We start from the raw sequence: 27078 nt of genomic DNA on the forward strand, positions 1-27078 counted from the left end.
GCCATGGCCGCTGAGCCTGTGCATCCGGAGCCTGGGCTCCGCAAGGCTCCGCAAGGCTCCGCAACGGGAGAGGCCACAACAGTGAGAGGCCCGCGTACCGAAAAAACAAAACAAAACAAAAACCACAGCATAAACACAGAGACACTTTGTTTCTAATAGTAACTTACAATGTCAATCATAAACCACAGAATTCACCTGAATATTTAAGGTAAAATAGGAGCCATCAAAGATAGTGTTCACTGCCTCTGCTATTAGACGAGCGTCTGTGAGAGAATTGGACCTTTGTCCAATACCATGTCACACCTATACAAGTCACACTACAACTATTCAAATCCTAGTTTTCTCCTTCTGGGGACCATCTACTCCTAATTAGATTCTGGGAGCTTAGGGTAGGGGAGGGAGGCAAGGGGGAGGGAGGATCAAGAAAATATGCAAACAGCAGGTAGTGCCAGCTGATGGCCCAGCCAAGGAACCCAGAAACAAACACACATCTGTCTTCTGTCTCATTTCAACATAAAAAGTACAGTCACTTACGTAAACAAAAGGCTGCTTGCAAATCTCATCATACATACTAAGGCACTAACCACAGTATAACCTGGCTATGACAATAAAGTCATACAACGTTTTTTCTCCTCCCACCCTATTCCAAGTGCCCCAGCTTCCCTCCCCAGAGGCAACCAGTTTCTTGGTGTTCTTCCAGAGATCTGCTATAAAAAGCTATACTCATGAGCACTTGATGTGACTCTTTACTCTCTCCTGCTTTCCATGTCATTGTAGTCCTATGGACAGGTCTAGACTGTTCCCAGGTTCAGACACAACTGTGCCCTAGCTCCACCCAAGTGGTCTCATCATTGGCTCACTGAGCCCGCTTCTGAAAATATTTATATTAGCCTTTGACAACATAAAAGGGGATGCTTTGTGAAATTTTAACCTGAGACTTCGCAATTTAAACATATTTTTCATGCCTCCAGTGAAAGTTCTCTTAGTAAAACCCACACAAAGAAGATGCGTGTGCCAACTAGTGAAGGCCCTGGGAAAATTGTAATAAAGGCAAAATTTGTTCTTCCCTTTCTTCTTCCCATGCTCAGCCCTCCCTTTTCCATCCTGCAGGGTTTTCTTTGCCCTTTGCCCTCAGGGACTCAGTATTTTCAGGGGTAAAAACAATCCAGGAAATAATCTTTTATACTAGTTTGTAAAGAGAGGCTGATGAATTAATGTTACTTGGGTATTTCAATTCGGGGAGACTCCCTAGGATAACGATCTCAAGGGGTGGGAGGGCGGTGGCTGTCCCTTAAGACAAGATGGTCAGAATATTCAGAAAAGTGTTAGTTTTTCTTTATTAAAAACTTTTTCTTTGGAAAATTTCAAGTATATACAAAAGTAGACAAAAGAGTATAATGCACTCCCATGTTCCCATCCCTTGGCTTCAATGCAAGGCCATCTTGTTTCATTTATATGCCCACCCACTACCCCTAACTCCCGCCCCTGTATTATTTTTGAAGCAAATCCCAGACATTGTATTATTTTATCTGTAAATATTTATTTCTAAATATCTAAAAGATAAGGGTTCTTTCTTTAACATAGCTACAATGGCACTATTTCACCTAAAAAAAAGATGATAACAATTATTTAATATCATCATGTAACCAGTCAGTATTCAGATTTCTGATTGTCTCATAAATGTCGTCTTTTTTTTTTTTTTACACTGTTAGTTGAACATGTTCTGCTATTCTCTGTGTTTCTCGCGAATACATTGTGGGATTTAGAACTTTGATCAGATTTCATGATAGCTGATATTTTATACTTCCATCAGGAGGCGTATACCGTCTGGTTGCCTTTCATTTTGTGATGTTACCAGTCATTGGTAGTCAATGTCTAAATTCGTTAATTCATTAGAGGTCACATTCTAATTCTATCATGAGGTGATATTCTAATTCTATCATTTCTTCTTCACTTACTTGCTGGACTATTTCTATGAAAGCAAGCTTTTCCTTCCCCTAAATTTTGCTTACCCAGTGGTACTGTTTGTATAGGAAAAGCAGAAGAAATGCTTGATTCTCTCCCTTCATTTACTAATTTTCAACACAAGGAGTCAATTCACTGGATCTTCTAATGTTGACCAATCAACTTTTTTAAAATTTTTAGTATCATTATGAACTCATGGAATTACACAAATTGATGTGTTTTAATCCCTTGCAAATATTATGGTGTACATGATTGGAAAGAGCTTATTTGACATATAGTGATGTATTTGAAAAGACAAACTATGTCCTAATACAAACCACAGAAAGTAAACAGTCGTCTATCTGAGATTCTCAACAGAGCAGGAATGGGAAGGTGGGGAAGGAGCACAATTTGAGGATACAGATCAGATGCTGGGGAAGTTTGAGTTTTGAAATTTATGTGATAATATAAGTGGTAACAAGGGCACATGTATTCAAGATATGTTGACAGGGAGCCATAAATAATCCAAAGGTATGACTCTCTAATTATGAAAGCTCCGACACCTCAGCTACTGATTTGGGAAGATTCTGGGGAAGGTGTGTGTGCACCCACACATCTGTCTCCTCCTAGATGCCTCAAATCAGACAGTCTCCTCCACCACATGTATGCATACATGTCTGTATACACCCCAAAGCCATCCAGCCTCTTCCTGAGAGTGCTGGCAGAAATCCATAAATGAATCTATCTCACTTTCCAACCCAGACAATGAAACAGACTTTGGCTTGGGACTTTCTAGGAGAATTCTCCACTAACGTGTTCAGAATTACTTGTTTCTGACTCTCTTCTTATCCTTGGACCAAGCTGAGCACTGGTAAGTGTTCTCAGAGAAGCAGCTTTCTTTATTCCAAACTTGGACCTGTATAAGAGGAGGAGGAGGAAAAAGAAGGCTCAGTAACTCCCTTGGAAGTACGCTGCCCACCTGGGGCCCTCCCTCCAAACTTCTTCCCTTCAGCACCAATCTAACAGCCCACTTCCATCTCCCCTGGCAAAGAAAGTTGTCACTGGACCTGCAGATAAAAGAGCCAAACAAGAAGTTACAAGTACCATGAGCGTGAAGGTTCATAGTCCTGATTTCAAATATGTTTCCCTGTTGGGACAGAGCAGTGTCCTGATTTTGACTTTGGTCAGCACCAAACTACCTATCTTTTGATTATCTATGGCTATGATATGAGATCGTGGATATGAAAGCTCTCTGAAATTGGACAAGTGCTGTGTGGATGGGAGGGCTTCTCACTGCTATTATCGGCTTTTTGTTTCCTCCTGTAAATCATTCTCTCCAGGCCTCAGTCAAGTCCTTGAGGGCAGCAAGGCGCAGGCCAGACAGGAACTCCTGTAAGTCAGGAGCTCCTGGCACAGGGCTAGGGGCAGGGTGATCTCCACGAGCAATGGAGAATGTGTTGACTTCAGAAAAATGAGTTATCTGGGGATACAGGATCATTGGGTGTCAGTGAGACAAAAAACTGGACTTCTGTTCAGTAAGACTGATTGACCAAATGTGTTTTATCGTGTCTCCCTCCCCAGGCCATTCCAGTAAAATGACAATGAAGGAATAAAAAAAAAAAGATTTTAACCCACAAGGGTAAGAGAGGACAAAAGCACAGGCGGGGAGATAAGATGGATGAAAGATTTCAACAGGAAATATTAGGAGGTGAAGTATTATGTTAACAAAAATAAGGAGTGGGGAGGGCTGATATTTTGATTAGAAAGCTTTCAGTACTATTTAATTTTTAAAGCAGATATATATAAAATTTAAGAAAAATATTATTATAAGTATTTTTTTTAAAGAAAGAAGCAAGAGCACCTGGGACTCAGGAGAGACCTGGGTGTCAGATCTTTCTTTGGTACTTGGTGACAGCAGAGCTTGTCACCGTCTCTGTCTGAGCCTGAGCCCCTTTATCTGAAGGAGCTGAACAAATCCCACAATCACCTTCTAGTTCTAACAATTCCTAGTTCTACAAGTAACTTATAGAGGCAGCACTGACGTCCTCAGAAAAACCACCTGTGCTTTGGAATTAGTCAAAAGTTGTCTCAGATTTCCCCTTTCAATTCCTAGCTGTGTGAGCTGGCTGGGCCTCAGTTTACTCAACTCATGCATGAGGATACTGCCTATTTCTCAGGCAACAAATAAGTAAAGCAGCAAATGTATGTTTTCTCAACTGCTGCACCTCCCATATTTAGGCAAGGATCTGGCACAGTTCTGGTCACCAGGCATTGGTTTAATTAAAACCTGAAGAGTTCAGAAATGAGTTACTGTATTATTTATTCTTGGGGTAGGGAAAATGTGAAGCACCTCATTTCTGTTGATTGTATTAGGGGCAAGGTCCAAGTGTGGATATCAGAGCCTAGTGAGTAATTCCTTTGAGGAGAGGTAGCTAACTAAAGGGTAGACAAGGGAGGGCATGAATGAGAGGTTCTTTGACCAACTACCTTCCATCCCTCCACCCCTCCACTGTGGGGACTTTCTCTTAACAGTGTCGACATACACAACCTCAACCTAGATTAGCCTCCTATTCCATTACCTGTCGTTCTGCAGAAAAGGTAAAGATGGTGTCCACAGGGATTTCCTCTCTCTTGAGTGGCTCTGGACTGGCACACTGATTTTCCACACTATGGGCTGCCTTCCACACTAATTTCTCCACATCACTTAAAACTTTGGTTGCATAGCATTCAAACAGGTCATTCGATCTGGATGCTGCTCCTAGACACCTACAGCTCGACCCCCCTCCTCAATTCCCAAAGTCTGAATCCCAATTTGTCTGAGTTGAACTGAGGCCTACAAGGTGACTAAATGCCGTGGAGGGTTAGCCCAATCCAGGAAGAAAGGGAAGATGTACATACAGATATAAGAGTTCAGTGTTGATCTCGTGTAACCCCTGACCACGAGCGCATCCGGGTCAAGATCAGAAAGGATTTATATCTTTTCTCAGACAGACCCAAACCAGAGCCCTGGGCCCATCCCACATGAGACACAAGCATCATTCCTTCATTCATCCTTCAGTAAATATTTATTCAGCGCCTCTTATATGCCAGACAAAATCCCTGCCCTCATGAAACTTACTGCCTCCTACTGTTTTCTTTCATTCCTACTGAAGCCCTCTGTTTAAACCTTCCCATGTGTATCCTTCTACTATTGTGGCCCCATCCTATCCCCTACCCTAATCTATCCTAAGCCCCTTTGTGAGCTCTGATCGGTTTACTCTTCTGGTCAAAAACATTCTGTGGTTTCCCAATGTTTATTGAATCAAGAAACTTGATTCACTCATCCAACAAATGTTTATTGCATGTCTACGATGGGTCAGGCTCTGTTGTAGGTGCTGGGGATACAGCGGTGAGCAACAGATAAAAACTTCTGCTCTTATAGTGCTTATATTCTAGTGGGGGAGATAGACAATAACCAAGATAAACAAGTATGATAAGTAAAGCATGTTAGTTGGTGATAAGTTCTAAGAGCAATAAGGCAACAGGTCAGGAAGTGGAGGGGGCGAGGGAGAAGTAAAATTTTAGATAGACTAACCAGCAAGAAGAAGACATCCAAGTAAAGATCTAAGAAAATGAAGGAGGGAACCCTGGGGATAGCAGAGGGAATATGGGTCCAGAAGGAGAGGCTGGCAAGTGCAAAGGCCCTGAGGTAAGAGCACACTTTAAAGGATGAGCAGGGAGGTCAGAATGAGGCCCAGTGTCTGGCAGAGTGAGGAGAGAGGGGAGACGGTTGGGATGTGAGATCTGAGATCTAATAGCTGCAGCTTTTACTCTGATAGAGATAGGGGGCCACTAGGGGTTTTGAGCAGAAAAGTGATGTGGGGTGACTTGTCTTGCAGGATCACTCTGGCTGCTGTGTTTAAAATAAAGAGAAAGGAGAAAATGGCCAAGCAGGGAGATGAGTTGGAAGGCCCCTTGCTGGCCCTCTTCTGTTTGTCCAATCACATCTCTTACTATTCTGCTACCCTGTAGCCCTAACAGACTCTTCTTCCCCGAACACACTTGGCAGCGGCTGACCTATCATCCTTGATGAAGTGGCCTCCACTTCGAATAATAATAACAACTGGAATAATAGCTGCTACTTATCCAGCATCAATAATTCCATTCAATTTTTTAAAAAGTATTGTCTAATTTCACTTACAGACATTATTTCATTTAATGTTTATATTTTGTCCCCACTTATTGGGAAAGCTGAGGCTTTTTACAAGTTGCCACCAATTGGAAGGTCCCTGGGCCCAACCATAAGATAAAGAACACTTGATTCCCTTTTGGTCTCAAGTGGACCATTTGCATCTTTATGGGTCTCCAGACCACGTGACCCTCTGGGCATTTCCTCACAGGAAGCCTGCACAAAGGGAGAGGGAGGTGTTTAGGATGACCCTTAAATGTCAATATTAATTATCTGGATAGAAAAACAGAAACAAAGGACATTTTAGGCAAAGAAAATAGCACTGCACAGGTTCAGAGGTACCACATGGGAGGGTCAAGAAACTGCAGTTTACTGGTGTGTAGCATTTATAGGGATGCATTAGGCAGGAAACAGATCTGGAAGGCCTTGAATGGAATGTCATATCAAAGAGCTAGACTTTCTCCTATTTACAGTGAGGGAACATTGAAGGGTTTTAGGTAAACAAACAAGTAAACAAAAATATTGTTTAAGCTTTAACAAGGTAAGAGTGTCCGGGAATGTTGAGGACTGTGTCTACTTGGAAAGCATGCATTCCTTGTAAAGGAAGCAGCCAGAGTTCTGGCTGATGGTTGCTGTACAGAAAGACAAGCCCAGTTTTGCCACTGGGAAATCTGGATTTTTATATAAAATCTTCCAATTTTTATATGTTTGCAACAAGTTTTTAAAAATTTTTGATTACGTATAAAATTTTAATTGTATATAAAACCCCCCATAGGAGCTGCCCTCTGGGGGCTTCTGCCTGGAGTATAAGTAAGCTCCAGGAGGACAGGGACTTTGTCTTATTTCCACTGTGTTCTCAGTGCTTGCCACAGAGCCTGGCACACAGTAGGTGTTCATACATGTTTGCTAAATGTATATGTATGTGTTAGTTATTAGTATTCGTATTGTACGCTTGAGGCTCATGGAGGACAATAGATGACACGGGAAGTGGCCACACTCAGGTTCAAGTTCAAATCTCTGAACTTGGAAATAGACAAAATGTCTTGCAAGAAAGATGGATTAAGGTAGACTAAGAGTAGAAGAGTAGAAACAGCTCTTCGTCAGCCCCTTACACCACCCCCATCCCCTATCCAGGATGTGGGGACGGCTCAGATGGCCTGTGTGTGGCTCCACTTGATTTTAACCCCCCTGGGAAACTTCTGATGCCGTTCTCTGGGACTGTTTTCCCTCTCTTATCTCATTCAGACCTAGGAATCAGAGATGAGGCAGCCCACTCACCACCTGTCCCTCCCCAGCACAGTGACATCTGTAAAACGTTGAGTTGCTAGCAGTAGCAGTTTCTTCTGGGTCTTTCAAAATCAAACAAAGACCCACCAGATCTTGCTGTCCAGGATCCTGGATGACTAAATCCCTAGGGGTACCAGGTAGCTACCAGGCTTTTTCTGATCTAGTTCACTCTTTTACAAACATTATTAGCAGAGCTGCTCATGGCTGCTGCATACATAGAAATGAAAGGAGGGGGGCTGTACAGCAGAAACTAACACAACATTGTGAAGCAACTCTACTCCAATAAAAATTAATTTAAAAACAAGAAAGAAAGGAAAGGAGGTGGGAAAACAATAGAGCCAGTGAAGGGGGATTTGGGGAAATAGAATATCAGTGTTTGAGGCTTCTAAAATCAGAGTCAGGATTTCTGCTAAGATCTACTCAGTTGCCATAAAATCAATCCTTCCTTCCTTTCCTTCTTTCTTCCTCTCTTCCTTCATCAAATCAGACAATAGTTTAGTCAGTCAAGAAACATTTGTTGTTCAGTGTTCAACAGACTCCCATAATTGGCAGGGAATGATTTGAATGATGCCCATGAACTGTGTCACATTTTATTCATATATTCATGCACTTTCAATTTATTCAGAAAGGATAAGGAAAGAAGGAAACACTAGCATGTTTTGCCAACTATTACAATTCACAGGGGAAAGCTGTTGTTCCTCTCTACAGTTCTGAGAGTAATTTACCAATTTCTGGACTCTTTCCAGAATCTTGTATTTGAAGGCACAGTCACGGCTCAGTGCACTGCTTTCCTTTTATTTATTTATTTATTTATTTAATTCATTCACTCATTTATTTATAGCTGCGTTGAGTGTTCGTTGCTGTATGCGGGCATCCTCCATTTGCGTCCAGCAGTGGCTACTCTTCATTGCAGTGCATGGGCTTCTCATTGTGGGGGCTTCTCTTGTTGCGGAGCACGGGCTCTAGGTGCATGGACTTCAGTAGTTGTGGTGTGTGGGCTCTAGAGTGCAGGCTTAGCAGTTGTGGCGCACGGGCTTAATTGTTCCGTGGCATGTGGGATCTTCCCGTACTAGGGCTCGAACCCATGTCCCCTGCACTGGCAGGTGGACTCGTAACCACTGCGCCACCAGGGAAGCCCGGCAGGCGGATTCTGAACCACTGTGCCACTGGGGAAGTCCCCATAGGCGACTGTTTAATTTAACTTTAAAATCAACTTTATTGAGGTATGAATTACATTCAACAAGGTGTACCCATTTTAAGTATACAATTCGATAAGTTTTGACAAATGTGTATATTTATATTGTCATCGCCAAAGTCAAGATACAGAACAATGGGCCATGCCTCTGTCCCCATGACTGTTACTTAGACAAGCCTGTGGTAGGCTGAGGCAGGGCTCTGCTGTCTCTCAGGTCCTGTGTCTTAGCCTGTGCCTGGGTGGGCACGTCAGGTTGGTCTCATTCTGCGTCCTGACTGCCTTTTTTGGTCCCAGTGCCATTCTTCAACCAGCGGTGCCACTGAAGTTGAAATTTTAATCCTCATTTGGTTCTGTTAGCTATTCTAGACAAGAGGAAGAAGTAGCAGGTAGAATTTGGGCAAAAACCGCGTTCTGAACTCAAAAAAAGTTAAAAAAAAAAAAACCCTGGAGGAAACATTAGGAGGCTTGACTATCCTAAAGTTTCTCTGGTTGTTTGGTCTGTACTGATATATTATCACCTAGAATTCTTATTTCCTATTGTTCACCTTTATCTTAGGTCTTAATATAAGGTGCACTGCATTTGAAGTTTTACTACCTGGGTCCCTGAATGGGTCATTTAACTTTGCTTCTTACGTGAGTGGGGCTGGAAGAGAAGGTTGGGTGGCCAGTGCAGAACACTGACCCTGCCATTTTGATCATTTGTTCACCTCAGTTGAGTGTTGAGCATTTACATTTGTCTTCCAGTGCAGGTTAAATCAGACGTGGTACCTGCCCTCAGGGATCTTGCAGTCTAGTTAGGTGAGGTAGGACATGCACATATATGTGTTGGTGTGGATAACTGAGGGCAGGGTGGGGCGCTTGAGAGAAAGTGATGACTGTCTATAGGGGACCAGAGATGGCTTCTTTGGAGCCAGAACTGTGCCTGACACAGTAGGCTCTTGGGAAATAGTTATTTATTGTGAGTCAGGGGGTAACATTCAACGGATACTATTTGGATATATAGAAATGCGGTGAACAAGAGGATAGAATTTTCAGTTAAAGGAAGGAAAGCCACAGTGGCAGAAGAATTTGAGAGCCATGTAATTCAAAAATTACATTAGAGAGGTAGGTTAGAGGTGTATGTTGAATTTCAGTCCAAGAAGTTTCTTCAAAGGTTTTTGAGGTGGGGAATAATGTGATTAAAGAAATGCTTTAGGGAGATGAACCTGTCAGAAACTTTTAAGCTCTGGACTGGGATAAATGATGGGGAAAGTTGATGGGGAAAAAGATGAGTTAACATCATGAAAACAGGATGTCATTCACAGGGGAAGACTGGAAAATCCCTGTCATTTGCCCTAAGTGTTCTAATATTCTTTATTTCTGAATTAGATCCATTTGCACAACATGTAAACAAAGAACTGAAAGAAAAAGAAATCCAGGCTGTTGCCACAAATCCCAAAACTACCCACCAGCTAAAAGCAAGCAGTGGTCTTGGGTTTTAGTGGTCTCCCTGAATGTATGATACACACCCGTGGCAGATGGCTTGAGAGGGAGCAAGATAGAGGAAGACTGGAAGAGCCCAGTAAGGCACAGGCATAGCTAGAAAAGGCACTGGGAAGCTGGAAGGTGGGGACCAATAAGATAAGAATGCTTTGGAGACAGGTACACCAGGGTTTAGACCAACGTCTGCAAGGGGCTATCTCATGACCTAAGGCAAGTTAATCTACCTTTTTAATCTTCACTGTTCTCATCTGTTAGAGGGGGACAGTAATGCCTGCATCAAAATAAAGTAATTTAGTTTACTGGAAGACATGTACAAAGTGTTCAGTCAGACAGTAGCTACTGCTGTTCATTTGTTTGAAATATCTGAGATAAGTTCACACCTAAATTATTCAGTATGGAGCAGTTTTTGCTTCTTTTTTCGGTGATTTTTTTTTTCACCACTGATGCTATTCATAAGAATTGGTCATCCTTGTTTCATTGAAATTTTTATTGAGGTAATAATTATAGATGCAGTTGTAAGAAATCATACAAGGGTATCCCATGTGCCCTTTGCCCGGTTTCCCCCAATGGTAGCATCTTACAAAACTGTAGTACAATATCACAAGTAGGAAATTTCCACTGATACAACCTACTTGTCTTATTCAGATTTCCTCACTTTTGCTCCTGCTCCTTTGTGTTATTTAGTTCTATACTGTTTTATCACGTGTAGGTTGCCCTGGCCACCACCACAGTCAACATACAGAGCATTTCCAGCACCATCAAGATCCCTCCTCTTCCCTGGTGCCATTTTATAACCACACCCACCTCCCTGCCCCCATTCCTAACCCTTGGTAACCGCTAATCTGTTCTCCATTTCTATAATTTTGTTATTTCAAAAGCGTTATATAAATAAAATCATACAGGTTGGCTTTTTCTCACGCAGCATAATTCCTTGGAGGTTCATCCCAGTTGTTGGCATATATCAATAGTTAATTCTTTTTTATTGCAGAGGTCATCCTTTCTTTATTGCTAAGATCAGCAGTTTTGTTACAGTGCAAAAATTCCCAAACTGGTATTCCACAAAATACTATTCTTTTCAATTCTAATATATGTCTCCAAAAAAAAAAAAATCCAAAACAACAACAAAAACCTTGTTCCACGTCCAAGTAAATTTGGAAAACTCTGGGTCAAACGAAGTGGAACGGAGTCCTTGTTACAGGACTCAGCAGAACCTTTAGTGTCCGATCTGCTTGTGACTCTCCCTGAGGGGGATTAGGTTTTGTGGTGGTTACCGAAGTTATTTGACCGTTGGGCCCCCTTTTCTTTTGTCTAGAGTAAATTTTGACTTCCTACAGTGTGGTCCACAGGACAGTTTGTGACCCACTGATCTAGTGAAGAGCTCACAAGGTTTCTAAAGTCAGAAACCTTGGGCTCTAACCCTTAGCTCTGTTCTCCTCTGTTTGTCTGAATCCTATAACCTCTGAACCTCAGCATTTCCTAAACTGCAAGAAGAGCATTATAGTGTTTAGCTTGTAAGGTTGTTGTGAGGATAAAGTGAGAGGATCTGTAAGTTGTGAAAGGCCTTGGTAAATTATAAAGCATTATATGAATGTAAGGTACTATAATTCATTTCTAACTTAGTTCTTGATCATTTCTCCCACAGTGGCCCATCCTGGGCCAGCTTGTCTTTTCATCCAGGTTTCAACAGTTGGAAACCTTTAAACCCCCAAAGGACATTGACTTAAAGTCACTTCATCTCCAGAAGCCTCTGGAATCCACCTGGATCAAGACCAACAGCCAGTTCCCCTCTTGTCCCCCAAATTCAAGTAGCCCCTTCACACCCCTCCAGAAAGAGCTCTTCTTAATTATGAATTCTTACCGGGACCTGTTCTACCCAGAAAGGACTGCCCTGAAGAAAGGGGAAGAGATCCGCCACGTGTACTGCCTGCATGTGATAAATCACGTTCTCAAAGCCAATGCCCAGGTGCTTGCCAACAACAGCAGATGCCGAAGCCAGAAACTTGGGTTGGGTGATGATGATGACTTCAGGGACCAAGGGCTAACGAGGCCCAAGGTGAGTGGCAGCAGCAGAACTTTGCCCTCAAGGAGGCTGTAAGGCTCTAACATATGGGTCCTGGCACTTAGCAGGTTCTCAGATGGTTTAATGATTGGAATAATGAATGAGTCCAAGAATGAGCATATTAGATGGGCCAGGTAATGTCACGGCAGTGCTGCAGACAGCTCAGTGGACTGTCTCTAACAGCAGATCTAATTGGAAAGTGGAGTAGGAGGTACCTCCATGATAATTCTCTCCTTAAAGATAAACCCTGATCCTACATAAGTAACACTCCACTATAAATCTCTTCTTTGTGATTGTCAGAGCTGGATGGGACCTTAAGGAGCCTTTTATTCAATCCCTACATATTACACCTGTGGACAGAGACCCAGATTCGTAGAGGACCTTGCTAAAGAGAACCAGAGAAAAAGTAGCAGAGACAGGACTAGAACCAAGGATTCCCTTCACTAAGCCACATAAATATGTAGACCTTGGAAAACAAAATCCCTGTTTTTGCATTGTATCCTTATTACTGCTTAAAGTGATGATTACATTTATGTGGCTCATAAGCCTAAGCTCCAGTGGATTGGGAGCTTACGTCGTTGAATTCTGTCTACGTTTTTCATGATGTGCTGGAGCTAGATACTGTGCCACCCATACCCCCTTACCCTTTAGCCTCTGTGTCTATATTGAAGAAGCCTCATCTTCTTAGATTCTTCTCATTGGGCTTAATAGGATTTTAGGATTTTGATACTGATATGGCTCTTAGAGATTTCTTAGTCCAACCCTCTTGTTTGATAGTTGGGGAAACCAAAGCCTAGACACTTACTTAGTGTGACAGCCGGGACAGTAACTTGGCCCTCTTCAAAACTGATCCATCATCCCTGCACTGTACTAAACTGAATCACTACACCCCTCTGGCTGTGCTGGTTGCCTTTCTGAGAAACTATCTCAGAATCTTGAACATCAGGATAATAAGATTATCTGTTTCCATTTAGAATTGCAAAATAGAATATGAGGTAGATTACCCATGAGTCACATTCAGAATTTGGTGAGTTGCCTGATCTGACTGGGGTTATATCCATTGATTGTATTGTTTACACAAGGGTAGTTAGAAGGTAATCATTTGTTAAGCATCTTCTGTTTTTTTTTCCTCAACAGTTAAAATTGAGCACTTTTGGAAATGTTTGGAAAACTGAATCCTATATTTCCCATTGAAATATCATCTTATTTCAGAAATCCTTTATCATCATTTCTGAAAAATGTACTAGGAAATGTACTAGAAAAGTAATGATGCTTTAGTCCTTTCCTTACTAACTTTATTCTCTACTTAATACATCTAATTCATTTGTTCAGCATATTCCTTGGGTCTTACGGATCAAAATACTGAACTAAGTTCTGTGGGAGACAGAAATGAGTAACATTTCTTGTCCTCAAAGAGCTTTGTGTGTTTATGCCCTTGGGTTTTTGCTAATGGACACCTCTGTTAACGGCATTGACTTACCTCAAAGAGTATTTCTGGGCTTCCCTGGTGGCGCAGTGGTTGAGAGTCCGCCTGCCGATGCAGGGGACACGGGTTCGTGCCCCAGTCCAGGAAGATCCCACATGCCGCGGAGCGGCTGGGCCCGTGAGCCATGGCCGCTGAGCCTGCGCGTCCGGAGCCTGTGCTCCGCAGCGGGAGAGGCCACAACAGTGAGAGGCCCGCGTACCGCAAAAAAAAAAAAAAAAAAAAAAAATTTCTACATTCTGCTTAAGAATTAACCCCACCCCCACCCCAAGGAGCCATGAGATTGAAGTCCATAGGACATGGTGCTGTGGGTCGGAAAGATGCTCAGCCTTCAGTACTGAGCCAGGTCCTATGTAAAGGGGGTGACACGGATGTGGTCCTTGGCCAGGGGCTGTGGAACGGAGGGCTCCTTAGGTCCCCAGCAGGCTCACCTCGAGCTGTCCTTCCTTCCCCTTGCCCCTCCAAGGCTGCCCATCACTCCCTCCACGGGTGCCGATAGTGGTGCCATTCCGGGAAGCTGCTTTGCGGGTGGTACAGCTCTTCATCTGTCTTCTTGAGGGCGACAGCAAGAAGAAAATAATTGTAAGCAACAAAAAGAGGTTTAATGGAGAGTATGGCTCAGATCCCAAGGAGAGACCACCCAACCTGAAGAGGCCTGAGGATTATGAAGCTGTATTTGTCGGCAACATCGATGACCACTTCAGGACTGGTAATTCCTCCTTGTCAAAACTGAGACCCTGAGGGACCTGAGGTGTGAGGTGCACATAGCTGGAAGCTAGAAGCCTGGAATTAGGCATTCTTTCAGAGGGTCACTGTCTCAGCCTCCTAGCAGAACCAGGACACATTTGAGACCACTCGTCTGCCAGGGGAGAGTCTTGCCTTGGCTAATGGGGTACATACTTGGCTAATGGGATGGAGTGTCTGTGAAGGCATGTATGAAAGGCACCTGCATGTTTATAACAAATGTCTCAGCATGCCTATAGCTGGTAGCTCACAGTCAATGCTACAGGGCTTCTTGGGGGAGTTGGAGCTGATGGGGCTGGGTGGGTCAGTCTGGGGAAGATGAATAAACTAGAGCATCTGTACGTAATGGACTTCCCTCCTGCCTGCCATGTGGAGTGCCCACACCTGAATTATCTCCACTCTGGACTTACTGACTCCCACCCAGCTTTGCACATTTTTGCTTGTTTGTCATTCAGCTCCCATGTACTTGGTTGCTTGTTCATTGAAAAAGTTCCTGGAAAATATTTATTAGTCACGTATGCCCATTTACCACTTATTAAGCATCTACTATGTGCCAGGCACTGTTAAGCTGGAGATATGGAATTAAAAGTTACTGTTAAGCAAGTCCAGCCTTAAGACAAATCAGACAGTATGGGATGAGATGTGTTACGGTTAGAGGATAGTGGGTGTTCTAGTTAAAGTATTTAAAGCAAATATCCTTACTCAAAATGGGCTCAGGACTGTTAGGGAAGGCCTTCTGTTGGAGGTACCATCCATACTATGTTGAAACCTGAGTCAGATTTAGCCAGGTACAAAGTAGAGCGATGAGAGTGGAAGAAAAAGTTTCAGACAGGAAATGGCAAGTGTGGAGGCATCAGGGTGAATAAACCGGCATGACTTAGGATTCAGAGGCTTTAGCATGGCCGGAGTGTGCAGTGCAAGGGGATTAGAGCTTACAGTTAGTTTTAAACATATGCAGGCGGCCAACAAGGAGCTGATAAATCAGTCTTTTGTTTAATTGATATATAATTGACATATTAGTTTCAGGTGTACAACATAGTGATTCAATGTCTATATACCTTACAAACTTATCACAACAATAAGTAAAGTTACCGTTTGTCACCATACAAAGTTAATGCAATATTATTGACTATATTCCCCATGGCATACATTGGATCCCTGTGACCTGTTCACTTTATAACTGGAAGTTTTATACCTCCTGATCTCCCCCATCCATTTTGCCCACCCTCCAACCCCGCCCTCCCTGCTGGCAACCACCAGTCTGTTCTCTGTATCTATCCGTCTGGTTTTTTGTTTTTTAGATTCCACATATAAGTGAAGTCACATGCTGTTGATATTTGTCTTTGTCTGACTTATTTCACTTACTGTGATACCCTCAAGGTCTATCCTTGTTGTCGCAGATGGCAAGATTTCATTCATCTATGGCTGAGTAATATTCCATTGTGTGTGTGTGTGTGTGTGTGTGTGTGTGTGTACACACCGCATCTTTATCCATTTGTCATCTGTGGACACTTAGGCTGCTTCCATATTCCATATTTTGGCTATTATAAATGTTGCATTGAACGTAGGAGTGCATATATCTTTTTGAATTAGTGGGTTTTTTTCTTTGGATAAACACCCAGAAGTTGAGTTGCTCAATTGTATGGTGATTCTATTTTTAATTTTTGAAGAACATCCATACTGTTTTCCATAGTGGCCACACCAATTTACATTTCCACTAACAATGCACAAGGGTTCCCTTTTCTCCACATCTTTGCCAGCATTTGTTATTTCTTGTCTTTTGGATAAGACCTATTCTGACAGGTTTGAGGTGATATCTCATTGTGGTTTTTTTTCTCTCTGTGCTTTGGTTAATAGCAACTTATAATACATGGTGGCTGTAAGAATTTATAACTCCAAAATCACAGCCTATCATTTTATATTATTTCATTTTGATCACAGCACTTACTAGCCACCTGATACATTCTTCTTTTTTTTTTTTTAATTGGAGTAGGTATAGTTGATTTACAATGTTGTGCTCATTTCTGCTGTACGGCAGTGACTCAGTTATACACATATATACATCCTTTTTTATATTCTTTTGCATTATGGCATATCCCAGGAGATTGGATATAGTTCCCTGTGCTATACAGTAGGACCTTGTTGTTTACCCATTCTAAAGGTAATAGTTTGCATCAACTATTACCTTTGACTCTCAGTCCATCCCTTTCCCCACCCCTGACCTTGGCAACCACAGGTCTGTGAGTCTGTTTCTGTTTTGTAGGTAGGTTCATTTGTGCCATATTTTAGATTTCATATATACGTGATATCATATGGTATTTGTCTTTCTCTTTGACAGACTCCTCTTAGTATGATAATCTGTAGTTGCATCCATGTTGCTGCCAAATGGCATTATTTTGTTCATGTTTATGACTGAGTAGTATTCCATTGTATATATGTATCACATCTTTATCCATTCATCTGTCAATGGACATTTAGGTTGTTTCCATGTCTTGGCTATTGTGAATAGTGCTGCTGTGAACATAGGGGTGCATGTATCTTTTTGAATTATAGTTTTGTCCAGATATATGCCCAGGAGTGGGATTGCTGGATCATATGGTAATTATATTTTTAGTTTTCCAAGGAAACTCCATACTGTTTTCCATAGTGACTGCACCAACTTACATTCCCACCAACAGCGTAGGAGGGTTCCCTTCTCTCCACACCCTCTCCAGCATTTGTTATTTGTAGACATTTTAATGATGGCCATTCTGACCAGTGTGAGATGGTACCTCATTGTAGTTTTGATTTCTCATTGTGATTTTGATTTGCATTTTCCTGATGAGTGATGTTGAGCATCTCTACATTTGACTGTTGGCTATCAGTACGACTTCTTTGGAAAAATGTTTATTCAGGTCCTCTGCTTTTTTTTTTTTTTTTTTTTTTTTTTTTTGCTGTACGCGGGCCTCTCACTGTTGTGGCCTCTCCCGTTGCGGAGCACAGGCTCCGGACGCGCAGGCTCAGCGGCCATGGCTCATGTGCCCAGCCACTCCACGGCATGTGGGATCCCCCCGGACCGGGGCACGACCCCGTGTCTCCTGCATCGGCAGGTGGATTCTCAACCACTGCGCCACCAGGGAAGCCCCCTCTGCTATTTTTTAATTGGATTGTTTGGGGGGTTTTTTTTGCGGTTTTTTTTTTTTTTTTTTTTTTTTTTTTTTGCAGTACGCGGGCCTCTCACTGTTTTGGCCTCTCCCATTGCGGAGCGCAGGCTCCGGACGCGCAGGCTCAGCGGCCATGGCTCACGGGCCTAGCCGCTCCGTGGCACGTGGGATCTTCCCGGACCAGGGCACGAACCCATATCCCCTGCATCGGCAGGCGGACTCTCAACCACTGTGCCACCAGGGAAGCCCCGTTTGGGGTTTTTTGATAATGAGTTACATGAGTTCTTTATATATCTTGGATCTTAACCCCTTACTAGATTTGCAAATATCCTCTCCCATTCAGTAGATTGCCTTTTTGTTTCATTGATGGTTTCCATCGCTGTGCACAAGCTTTTTAGTTTGATGTAGTCCCATTTGTTTATTTTTGGTTTCATTGCCCTTGCCTGTGGAGTCAGATCCAAAAAAATATTGCTAAGACTGTTGTCAGGGAAGTTACTACCTATGTTTTCTTCTGGGAGTTCTGTGGTTTTCAGGTCTTATGTTGAAGTCTTTAATCCATTTTGAGTTGATTTTTGTAGATGGTGTAAGCTAGTGGTCCAGTTTCATTCTTTTGCATGTAGCTGTCTAGTTTTCCCATCACCATTTGTTGATGAGACTGTCTTTTCTGCATTGTATATTCTTGTCTCCTTTGTCATAGATTGTGACCATATAAATATGGATTTATTTCTAGGCTCTCTGTTCTGTTGATCTGTGTCTGTTTTTGTGCTATTACCGTACAATTTTGATTACTGTAGACTTGTAGTGTAGTTTAAAATCAGGGAGTGTTATACCTTCAGCTTTGTTCTTCTTTCTCATAATCAGTTTGGCTATTCAGGATCCTTTGCAACTCTGTACAAATTTTAGGATTACTCTAGTTTTATGAAAAATGTCATGGGTACTTTGATAAGGATTGCATTAAATCTGTCGATTTCTTTGGGTAGTATGGACTTTGTTTTTGAATTTTATTTATTTCTTTATACAGCAGGTTCTTATTAGTTATCCATTTAATACATATTAGTATATACATGTCAGTCCCAATCTCCCAATTCATCACACCCCCACCCCCACCCCCACTTTCCCCCCTTGGTGTCCAGTATGGACATTTTAACAGTACTAAGTCTTCCCATCTATGAGCATGGTGTATTTTTTCATGTTTCTGTCATCTTTAATTTCTTTCATCAATACCTTGTAGTTTTCCAAGTACAAGTTTTTTACCTTCTTGGTTAGATTTTTTTCTAGGTAGTTTATTCTTTTTGATGCTATTGTAAATGGATTGTTTTCTTAATTTCTCTTTCTAATAGTTCATTATTAATGTATATAAACACAACAGATTTTTGTTAATTTTGTATCCTGCAACATTACTAAATTTATTTATTAGTTCTGACAGTTTTTTGGTGGAGTCTTTAGGGTTTTCTCCATAAAGTATCATGTCATCTGCAAATAGTCAGTTTTACTTCCTCCTTTCCAATTTGGGTATCTTTTATTTCTTTTTCTTGCCTAGTTGCTGTGGCTAGGATTTCCAATACTATGTTGAATAAAAGTGGCAGAAGTGTGCATCCTTGTCTTGTTCCTGATTTTAGAGGAAATGCTTTCAGCTTTTCACCACTGAATATGATGTTAGCTGTTGGTTTATCGTATATGCCTTTGTTATGTTGAGATACGTTCCCTCTATACCCACTTTGTCAACCCATCCTTGCATCCCTGGAATAAATTCTACTTGATTATAGTGTATGGTCCTTTTAATGTATTGTTGGATTCAGTTTGCTAATAATTTGTCAAGGATTTTTGCATCTGTGTTTATCAGGCATAGTAGCCTGTACATTTCTTTTTTTGTGGTGTTTCAGTATCAGGGTTATGCTGGCCTCATAAAATGAGTTTGGAAGTGTTTCCGCCTCTTCAGTTTTTTGAAATATGTTTGAGAAGGATAGGTATTAAATCTTCTTTAAGTACTTCATAGAATTTACCATGAAGCTCTCTGGTCCTGGTCTTTTGTTTTTGGGGAGCTTTTTGATTACTGATTCAATCACATTACTAGTAATTGATCTATTCACATTTTTTCTTCATGATTCAGTTTTAGAAGATTGTGTGTTTCTAGGAATTTATGTATTTCTTCTAGGTTATCTGACTTGTTGGTGTATAATTGTTCGTAGTAGTCTCTTACGATACTTTGTATTTCTGTAGTGTCAGTTATAGCTTCTCTTTCATTTCTGATTTGGGCCCCTTCTCTTTTTTTCTTATTGAGTCTGACTAAAGGTTTGTTAATTTTGTTTATCTTTTCACAGAACCAGCTCTTAGTTTCATTGATCTTTTTTTTTTTGTCTCCATTTCATCTATTCAGTATTTCTCATCTGACTTCTATTATTTCCTTCCTTCTTTGTTGGAAGTTTTTTCCTTTCAGCATATTTGAACATATCATGCCATCTCCTTCTGGACCACAAAGTTTCTGATGAAAAATCAGCTGATATTCTTATGGGGATTCCCTTGTCTGTAATTAGTTGTTTTTCTCTTGCTGCTTAAGATTCCCTCTTTACCTTTGACTTTTAACATATTAATTATAATGTGTCTTGGTATGAATCTCCTTGGGCTCATTTTGTTTGGGACTCTTGGTTCTTGCTGGACCTGAATGTCTGTTTCCTTCACCAGGTTAGGGACATTTTTAGCCATTATTTCTTCAGATAAGTTTTCTGCCCCTTTCTTTCTCTGTCCTCCTTCTGGGACCCCTATAATGTGGGTGTTAGTGCCCCTTTCTCTCTCTTCTTCTGCGACCCCTTAACACCGATGATAGTACACTTGATGTTGTCCCACAGTTCCCTTAAACTGTCCTCATATTTTAAAAATATTTTTTCTCTTTGCTGTTCTGTTGGGGTGATTTCTGCTACCTTGTCTGCCAGGTCACTGATCTGTTCTTTTCTACCATCTAGTCTGCTGTTGATTCCCTCTAGTGTATTTTTCAGTTCAATTATTATAATCTTCAGCTGTGTGAGCTCTGTTTAGAACTTTCTTATATTCTGTCTCTTTCTTGAGTTTCTCACTGTGTTCGTTCATTCATCTCCCAAGTTTGGTGAGCATCTTTAGGACTATGACTTTGAATTCTTTATTGGATAAATCACTTGCATCTGTTTCATTAAATATTTTTTCTGGGGTTTTATCTTGTTCCTTCATTTGGAACATGTTCCTCTGCTTCCTCATTTTGCTTGACTCTCCGTCTTTGTTTCTGTGTATTATGCAAAACAGTTACTGCCCCGTCTTGAAGGAGTGGCCCTGTGTGGGAGATGAACTGTATTTTTAACTTTTTCCTAGTTCTTGGTCATCTTATAAACTCTCTCTGTTTGTTTCACTCCCATGGAGTCTAGAAATGCAGTCCCACCCCCATCTGCCTGAGCCTGGTGCTCAAGGAGTGTCCCCTGTGTGGGCTACATGTGATTGTTGCCTCAGGTCGTGTCCCGCGAGTGGCATGAGATGGGGTAGGCGTGGCTGCTCGTTGTCCATGTTTGTCAGTGCTGCACACAGGCAGTGCAGGGCCGTGGGGTAGGGGGTACTCACCCACCACCACTGTTAGCAACTTAAGAGTGAGAGTGCAAAAAAGTGGCACCCACCAGTGCCATCAAGGTAGAGGGAATTTGTAAAAATGGCATCTGCCAGCATTCTGTCCCCAGAGAGAGTCCCAGCCAACTTCTGCCCCTCTGGTAGATGCTTTAAGATTAGCAAGTGAATCTCCTTCACATATGATCTGGGCTCTTTAAAGACTGCTACTTGTTGCTTAGGAAAGAGATGTGGGCAGGAAATATAAATTTTTGTGATGATAATGTTAAAGCCATAATTAGTGAATATATTTATCCAAAGCTTTATGTAGAGTGAAAGAGAACTTGTGGGTGAATCCAGGGATTTGTTGAAGAGCTCTTTGAATATGGAAAAATAGATAAGGACCAGGTCAGTAATAGAAGTAAGTGTTAAAGTGACAGAAACCACCAGTAAGGAAAAGAACATTTCAAGGAGGGTGTGCTTATGCATTCGTGACAAGAAACACTAAAGTGCCATTGAATTGGTAACTGAGAGCTGTTGGTGACCTTGGCAAGAGTCATTTCAGTGGTGTCCTGAGACTCAGAGGCAGATTGCAGTACATTAAGAAGTGAGTGGGAGATTTTAAAGTAGAGATAATTTTTTGGAAGGTTTGCCAGTGAAGGAAAAGAAGAGGGTGGGAGCTAGAAGGGACCGTAGATGCAAAGGAGGGATGACGATGATGATTTTAATAATTAAAGCAGTTGGAGCACAATTACATGCAAAGGGGAAGATGTGGAAGGTACAAGGGGAGGCTGCAGTTGGAGAGGGTGGAAGCTAATGGCTTGGTGGTGACTCATGAACTGATGTGTGCTTGGCTGTTTTGTGTATAGGGGTGGCAATACTGCAGAGAAGCATCCGACTTTATGCCCCCTTCTATTCATCAGACATCCTCATTGCCTCCCCTCTGGGCTTGAGGACCATCATTGGTGGAGAAGGAGAGAAGAAGAGAGATTTTGACTTTCTGTCTTGTATTAAGCTTCTCATCATTGATCAAGCTGACATTTACCTGATGCAGAACTGGGAGCATGTCTTGGTAATGCTGGTCATTAACATTTAGAGACAAGAAGCTCAGTGGTTTGAGTCTGAAATGGTTATTAAAGTCCAGATTAAAACTCAGCTTGGAAATGGAAATATTCCACATTTTCCAATTTGAAAACGGGAAATGTTGTCCCCTCTTCTACCCACAAGTTGGTCAGTAAAGTATCCAGAAAGATAAAAATTCTTGTCAACATTTTCAAATCTCCAGAAAAGATTTCTTCCCCTTAAAAGTTGCTTCTAGTAATAGACCAGTTTAGTGTGGTTGGTTGGTTGGTTGGTTGGTTGGTTGGTTGGCTGATTGATTGAAATCCCTCCTCACCAGGAATGTTTTTATCTAAAATAGTTCCTCCTATTTATGCTCGTTCTCTTTTGTTTGGTCTTCAGTGGAGATGGGAAAACATTGCTCATGATTTCTTAATTTGTGATGTTTTACAGAGAAACGTAAGATGTTTTTGTCCCCCTACTGTAATTTGTACTATAATTTTTTTTCTCCCTCTCAACATACTCTGCAATGTTTTGGGGTTTAGGATTGTGCTTTGGAACAATCCTCATCACAGAACTATAGGTTTATTTTTATAAGGCATGTGAGAATTTACCTTTTCTACAACCCCAGGACTTGGAGTAAGTTTGGGACAGATAAAGGGGAGTACTTATTTATAAAGTAGGGAATAAACTTATAGTACTTGTGACCCTTCAATATACATTACAAGGTAAAAATATGATTAAAATAGAACAGGCATGTCGATGGTTGAGTCATCTTTATTTTGAGCAAAAGGCACATGTAGTCACTCCGGGAATTTTCTAACGTTTTGGGAGCCAAGTCATGGAAGGACAGCAGCTCTGTTTTCCGTGTCATTTCCCTTCTTGTCCAAGTCTGGAACTGAGTTGCTTATAGAGTGACCAGAGTGGCATTTCAGAATTTCCTTTAAAAGAAATATTCTGTATAGGTAGCATCTTGATCCTTTTTGAGAGATCCACAAGGTGGCCAGTTTGAGCTTTTCTTCTTGTTCGCTTGACTATGGGCAAGTCACTCACCCATCTGAGCCTGTTTTCTTGTTGTAATTTGGGAGATGATAGTATCTACTTCATGGGGTTAAATAAGATGATGGGCTTATAGAAAGGTTAGCAACGCCCAACAGGTAAGTGTTCAATAAGTATTAATGGAGTATTACTTCTGCTCAAAGCATTTGATGAACCACATGAACCTACTGCCCTTGGACTCACATGGGGTGGACTTTTCTCGAGTGCGCATGTGGAACCTCAATAATTGGTCCAAGTACTATCGTCAGACGCTGCTGTTTGGGGCCCTGCAGGATGCCCAGATCAACTCTGTGTTCAACAAGTACTGCGTCAATGTGCAAGGCCAGGTGGGTTCTCTCCTTCTTTCTCTGAATTTTCATGAAGTATTGTGTATTGTTTGGGTCATGAGGCAGAAGGAGAGGACAGCATTTGGTCAACAATGGGGATAGCTCACTTCCTAATGTTCTCACTGACTCCTGGCAGGTGGCTGTGAGGAACGTCCCGATGACAGGCTGCATCAGTCATGTCCTGGTGCAGCTCCCACATGTCTTCCAGAGGATGGAACCTGAAAACCTAGCTTCAGTGATTGATGCCAGGTACATTGGATCCCTGGGGGTCACAGAGAGGGATTTTACTTGGGCATTCAAATTTAGAATTGTATTCCACGTTGGCTTTCTTAGTTACCATTTACGAAATGAAATGAGATAATTGAATCCAATCATGCCATTGACAGAGGAGGACACTGAAGGCCAGAGAAATGGTGTGTTGTCCTAGTTCCAATAGTGTCAGGGTTAGTAAATCAAGGGTACTTTCCCCTAGACTGTGGCATTTTTAAATTACATTAATTTTTTAATGCCTCATGTCAACAACTTAATTCTAAGCCCTTCAGGGCAAGAACTGTTTTTCTAATTCTCTATGTAATTTCCCCGTCTTCTCATTGTGTTTAGTCAGGGGACCCATGGTAGCAGAATGGTGCTTAACACATGGTAGGTGTTCAGTAATTATTTGTTGACTGACTGATTGACAACTGAATGAATGAATGAATGATACAGTTACGTACTTCCTAGAATAATTCTCTGGGATATACCAGCATCACATCTATCCTTTATGATGAATAGTGTTGGCACTTACTTTTTGATGCGCTTAACAAGTTTTATCCCTATATAATCTCTTTGCAATGAGGTAGGCCAAATTGGCCTCTTAGGGGAGGTAGAAGGAGATTGTGACTTGCCCAGGGTCATGCAGTTGGCAGTGACACTATGGCTCACCTCTAGACCACTGACTCTCTGCCCTTTGCCTTTCCAAATCAGGTTTAACTTTTTCGTCAACAAGATTTTGCCTCAGTATCGTGATGCAGTCACGTCTCACACGCTTATCTATGTCCCCTCCTACTTTGACTTTGTGCGTCTCCGAAATTACTTCAAGGAGGAGGAACTGAACTTCACTCATATCTGCGAGTACACCCAGAAGTCTGGTGTCTCCAGGGCCAGACACTTCTTCCTTCAAGGAGAGAAGCAGTTCCTGCTCCTCACAGAGCACTTCCATTTCTACAAAAGGTAAAGTAGGGCCAGGTTTCAAGTGTCCTCTCTGGAGGGTCTGCTTCCAAGTGCATGGTGGGCTTTGCTGTGTTATAAGGTCCTCCCTTGCTTCACCTCCTGCAGACAAGCCAGAGTCTGGGGGGCTGGACAGACTTTTCTTGATTGGTTGGTTGGTTTTCTTTCAAAATGGGCATTGTTGGAAAAGGTGGTAGAAACGAATGAGTGACTACAGCATAACCTGTATACAGATCTGGAGTGGGTCCATACTTAGGGTACCTCCTGTAGCTGTGGGTATACCCCTCAAGAAGGATATTACAGAGTTGAGCAGCTCTCAACTGAATACAGGAAAGGGAGGAACCTGTCGTAGAAGCACAGATGAAACACCTGGGGACTGTGTGGTCTGTGGAGATGGAAGTTGAGTACAGGGTCAGTGTTCAGAAAGCTCTCATTTGTCCTGAGGCAGTGCACACACACTTCTGCACCAAGGAGAACCAGGACTAAGGGGCTCCTTGAAGTTTAGGAGAAGCAAAAGGTGAGGGGCTTAGAGGTGACTATTTAAGGGCTTCAGGGTTTGCTTCTTGCTGGCATCATTATTTGCTTTGTTCCAGTGAGTTGTTGTTTTCATTCATGTTGGAAATGGTATTTTGGGGGAGTTTGCACTCAGCAGGTCTAAAGAGCCCTTAGTTTTCCAAAAGCTTGATACATCAATGCAAGTCCTTTAAATGAAGTGGATGGATTGGAAAACTTCCCAGCGTGATTGTCTGTAGCAAGAGTGAGCTAAGCTGGGATGAGGACTGCTCTCAAGTAGCAGCTTTTCAAGGAGAGGGCATGATGTCAAAGGAGCCCTTTCTCTTAAGTAGGCAGGACAGTCTTCTGTCTTACACTGTTCATTTATTGACCAAACTGTTTTGTCCCCAAAGTCACTATAAAGACAAACCGAACACGTGCCATTAGCTTTGTACCCTGGACCAGGTTAGTGGGTGTTTAAGTTGAATGGAGATAATCTGCAACTGCCAATTATCTCAAGGTTCCCAGCTATAGATTTTTTTGCTTGAGAGGTCACCAAGGTGATGATGGGTATTTTGATCTGCAGTGTCTTTGTGATTTGATTTTTTCATTTGACCTTGGGAAAAGTACATGTATTTTACACTTTAGTATCCAGCTTTAAAATTCTGTATTTATATTCTCTATGGAAGTAGGCCGTGTTAGACATATTGCAGTTCATTTGTGAGCTAGCAAAAAACTTTCATCCTGAGGATTTGTTTTCTTTGGGGAGATGAAACCAGTAGAATCTTAGGATGGGATGGGCATTTGGTCATGATGGCCCTCCTGAGGGGAGGACAGTTCACAGTTCTTTCTCTGAGCATTATCAGTGGGTTAGCACAGGAAGGATTCTTAAGCAGGGGGCAATCAGAAACTCTGGAGGTAGGATTTCTGGAGGTGGGAAACGCTAGTGGGGTGTTTCTGAGTGCTCCCTGCCCCAGGGAGAACCCCAGTTATAGAAGTAACAGACCTCGTCTTTATAGACTGTATGCAGGAGCCAGCCTTGCAAGTCAGTTGTGGTTGCCTCATTTATCTTTAACAGTTGTCAGGTAACATAGACATCGGGAATGTCCTTAGTTTTGGGTCCTGTCACAGTGTTACGCCATATTTGTAGGGGTCACCGAAGACCCAAAGCACATACAGGAGAGGAGGAAGGCAGGGGAAGAGGTGCAGAAGACCATGGGAATTGTTACTAACTGCCCCTCTGAAGAGGTTCTGGTCACGTGCTCTTATTTCCAGGAGATGCCTAGTCTCTACTGTGCACGAATTGGTCCTAAGAGAGATTTTCTTGGGTTTTAAATATAATACCTATTGGAATTGGTTTTGTTGTTTTATTTTGCTTTAAAAATACTCTCATTATAAGAGTATTACACAATTATTGTAGAGAACCTAGAAAATCTAGGTTAAAAAAATGGGATCACCTATCATCTTACTGATATAAATACCCATTTTGGTGTATTTCTTTCCTGTCTCTTTGATGTAAAAAACATGTGCACGTGCACACACACACAGACACAGGCATTTTAAAAAGGACGCCAACATTGGGATCACAGTGTACACATCTGGATTTTTCTTTCTTTTATCTTGAATGTTTTATGTGCTTATTGAAAAAAAGCTTAAATAAGTTAGCATTTTGGTATATACTTGTATGTTATGGATGTATTTTTAAGTTAATATATATATAGTTCTACTATATCCTGCCCCCGCTCCAACTTTTTATTTGGGAAGATTTCATTTCAAAAGACATTGTAAGACTATCCCAGTGAACATCTCTAACTCCTTCCACTTAGGCTTCACCAGCTGTTAGCATTTTGCCACATTCTCATGCACCCAC

At 41.8% G+C, this 27078-nt stretch overlaps 1 protein-coding gene across 1 annotated transcript in view; it reads left to right on the forward strand.

Annotated features, from left to right (window-relative positions):
• Positions 1-5590: 5590 nt before the first annotated feature.
• Positions 5591-27078, forward strand: part of LOC309797952 (U3 small nucleolar RNA-associated protein 25 homolog) — a gene marked incomplete at its 5' end in the record, with an annotated part of 28397 nt that continues 6909 nt past the window's right edge. Inside the window, 7 exons of the mRNA XM_082646322.1 lie at positions 5591-5632; positions 11719-12129; positions 14033-14327; positions 21936-22138; positions 23328-23510; positions 23647-23759; positions 24474-24719. Of these exons, the coding sequence (XP_082502448.1) occupies positions 5591-5632; positions 11719-12129; positions 14033-14327; positions 21936-22138; positions 23328-23510; positions 23647-23759; positions 24474-24719 (1493 nt within the window). The remainder of the gene's footprint in view (positions 5633-11718; positions 12130-14032; positions 14328-21935; positions 22139-23327; positions 23511-23646; positions 23760-24473; positions 24720-27078) is intronic.

Source organism: Mesoplodon mirus (assembly GCF_964341445.2).
Source record: "Mesoplodon mirus genome assembly, contig: HAP1_SCAFFOLD_1286, whole genome shotgun sequence".
NCBI classification, from domain to species: Eukaryota; Metazoa; Chordata; class Mammalia; order Artiodactyla; family Ziphiidae; genus Mesoplodon; species Mesoplodon mirus.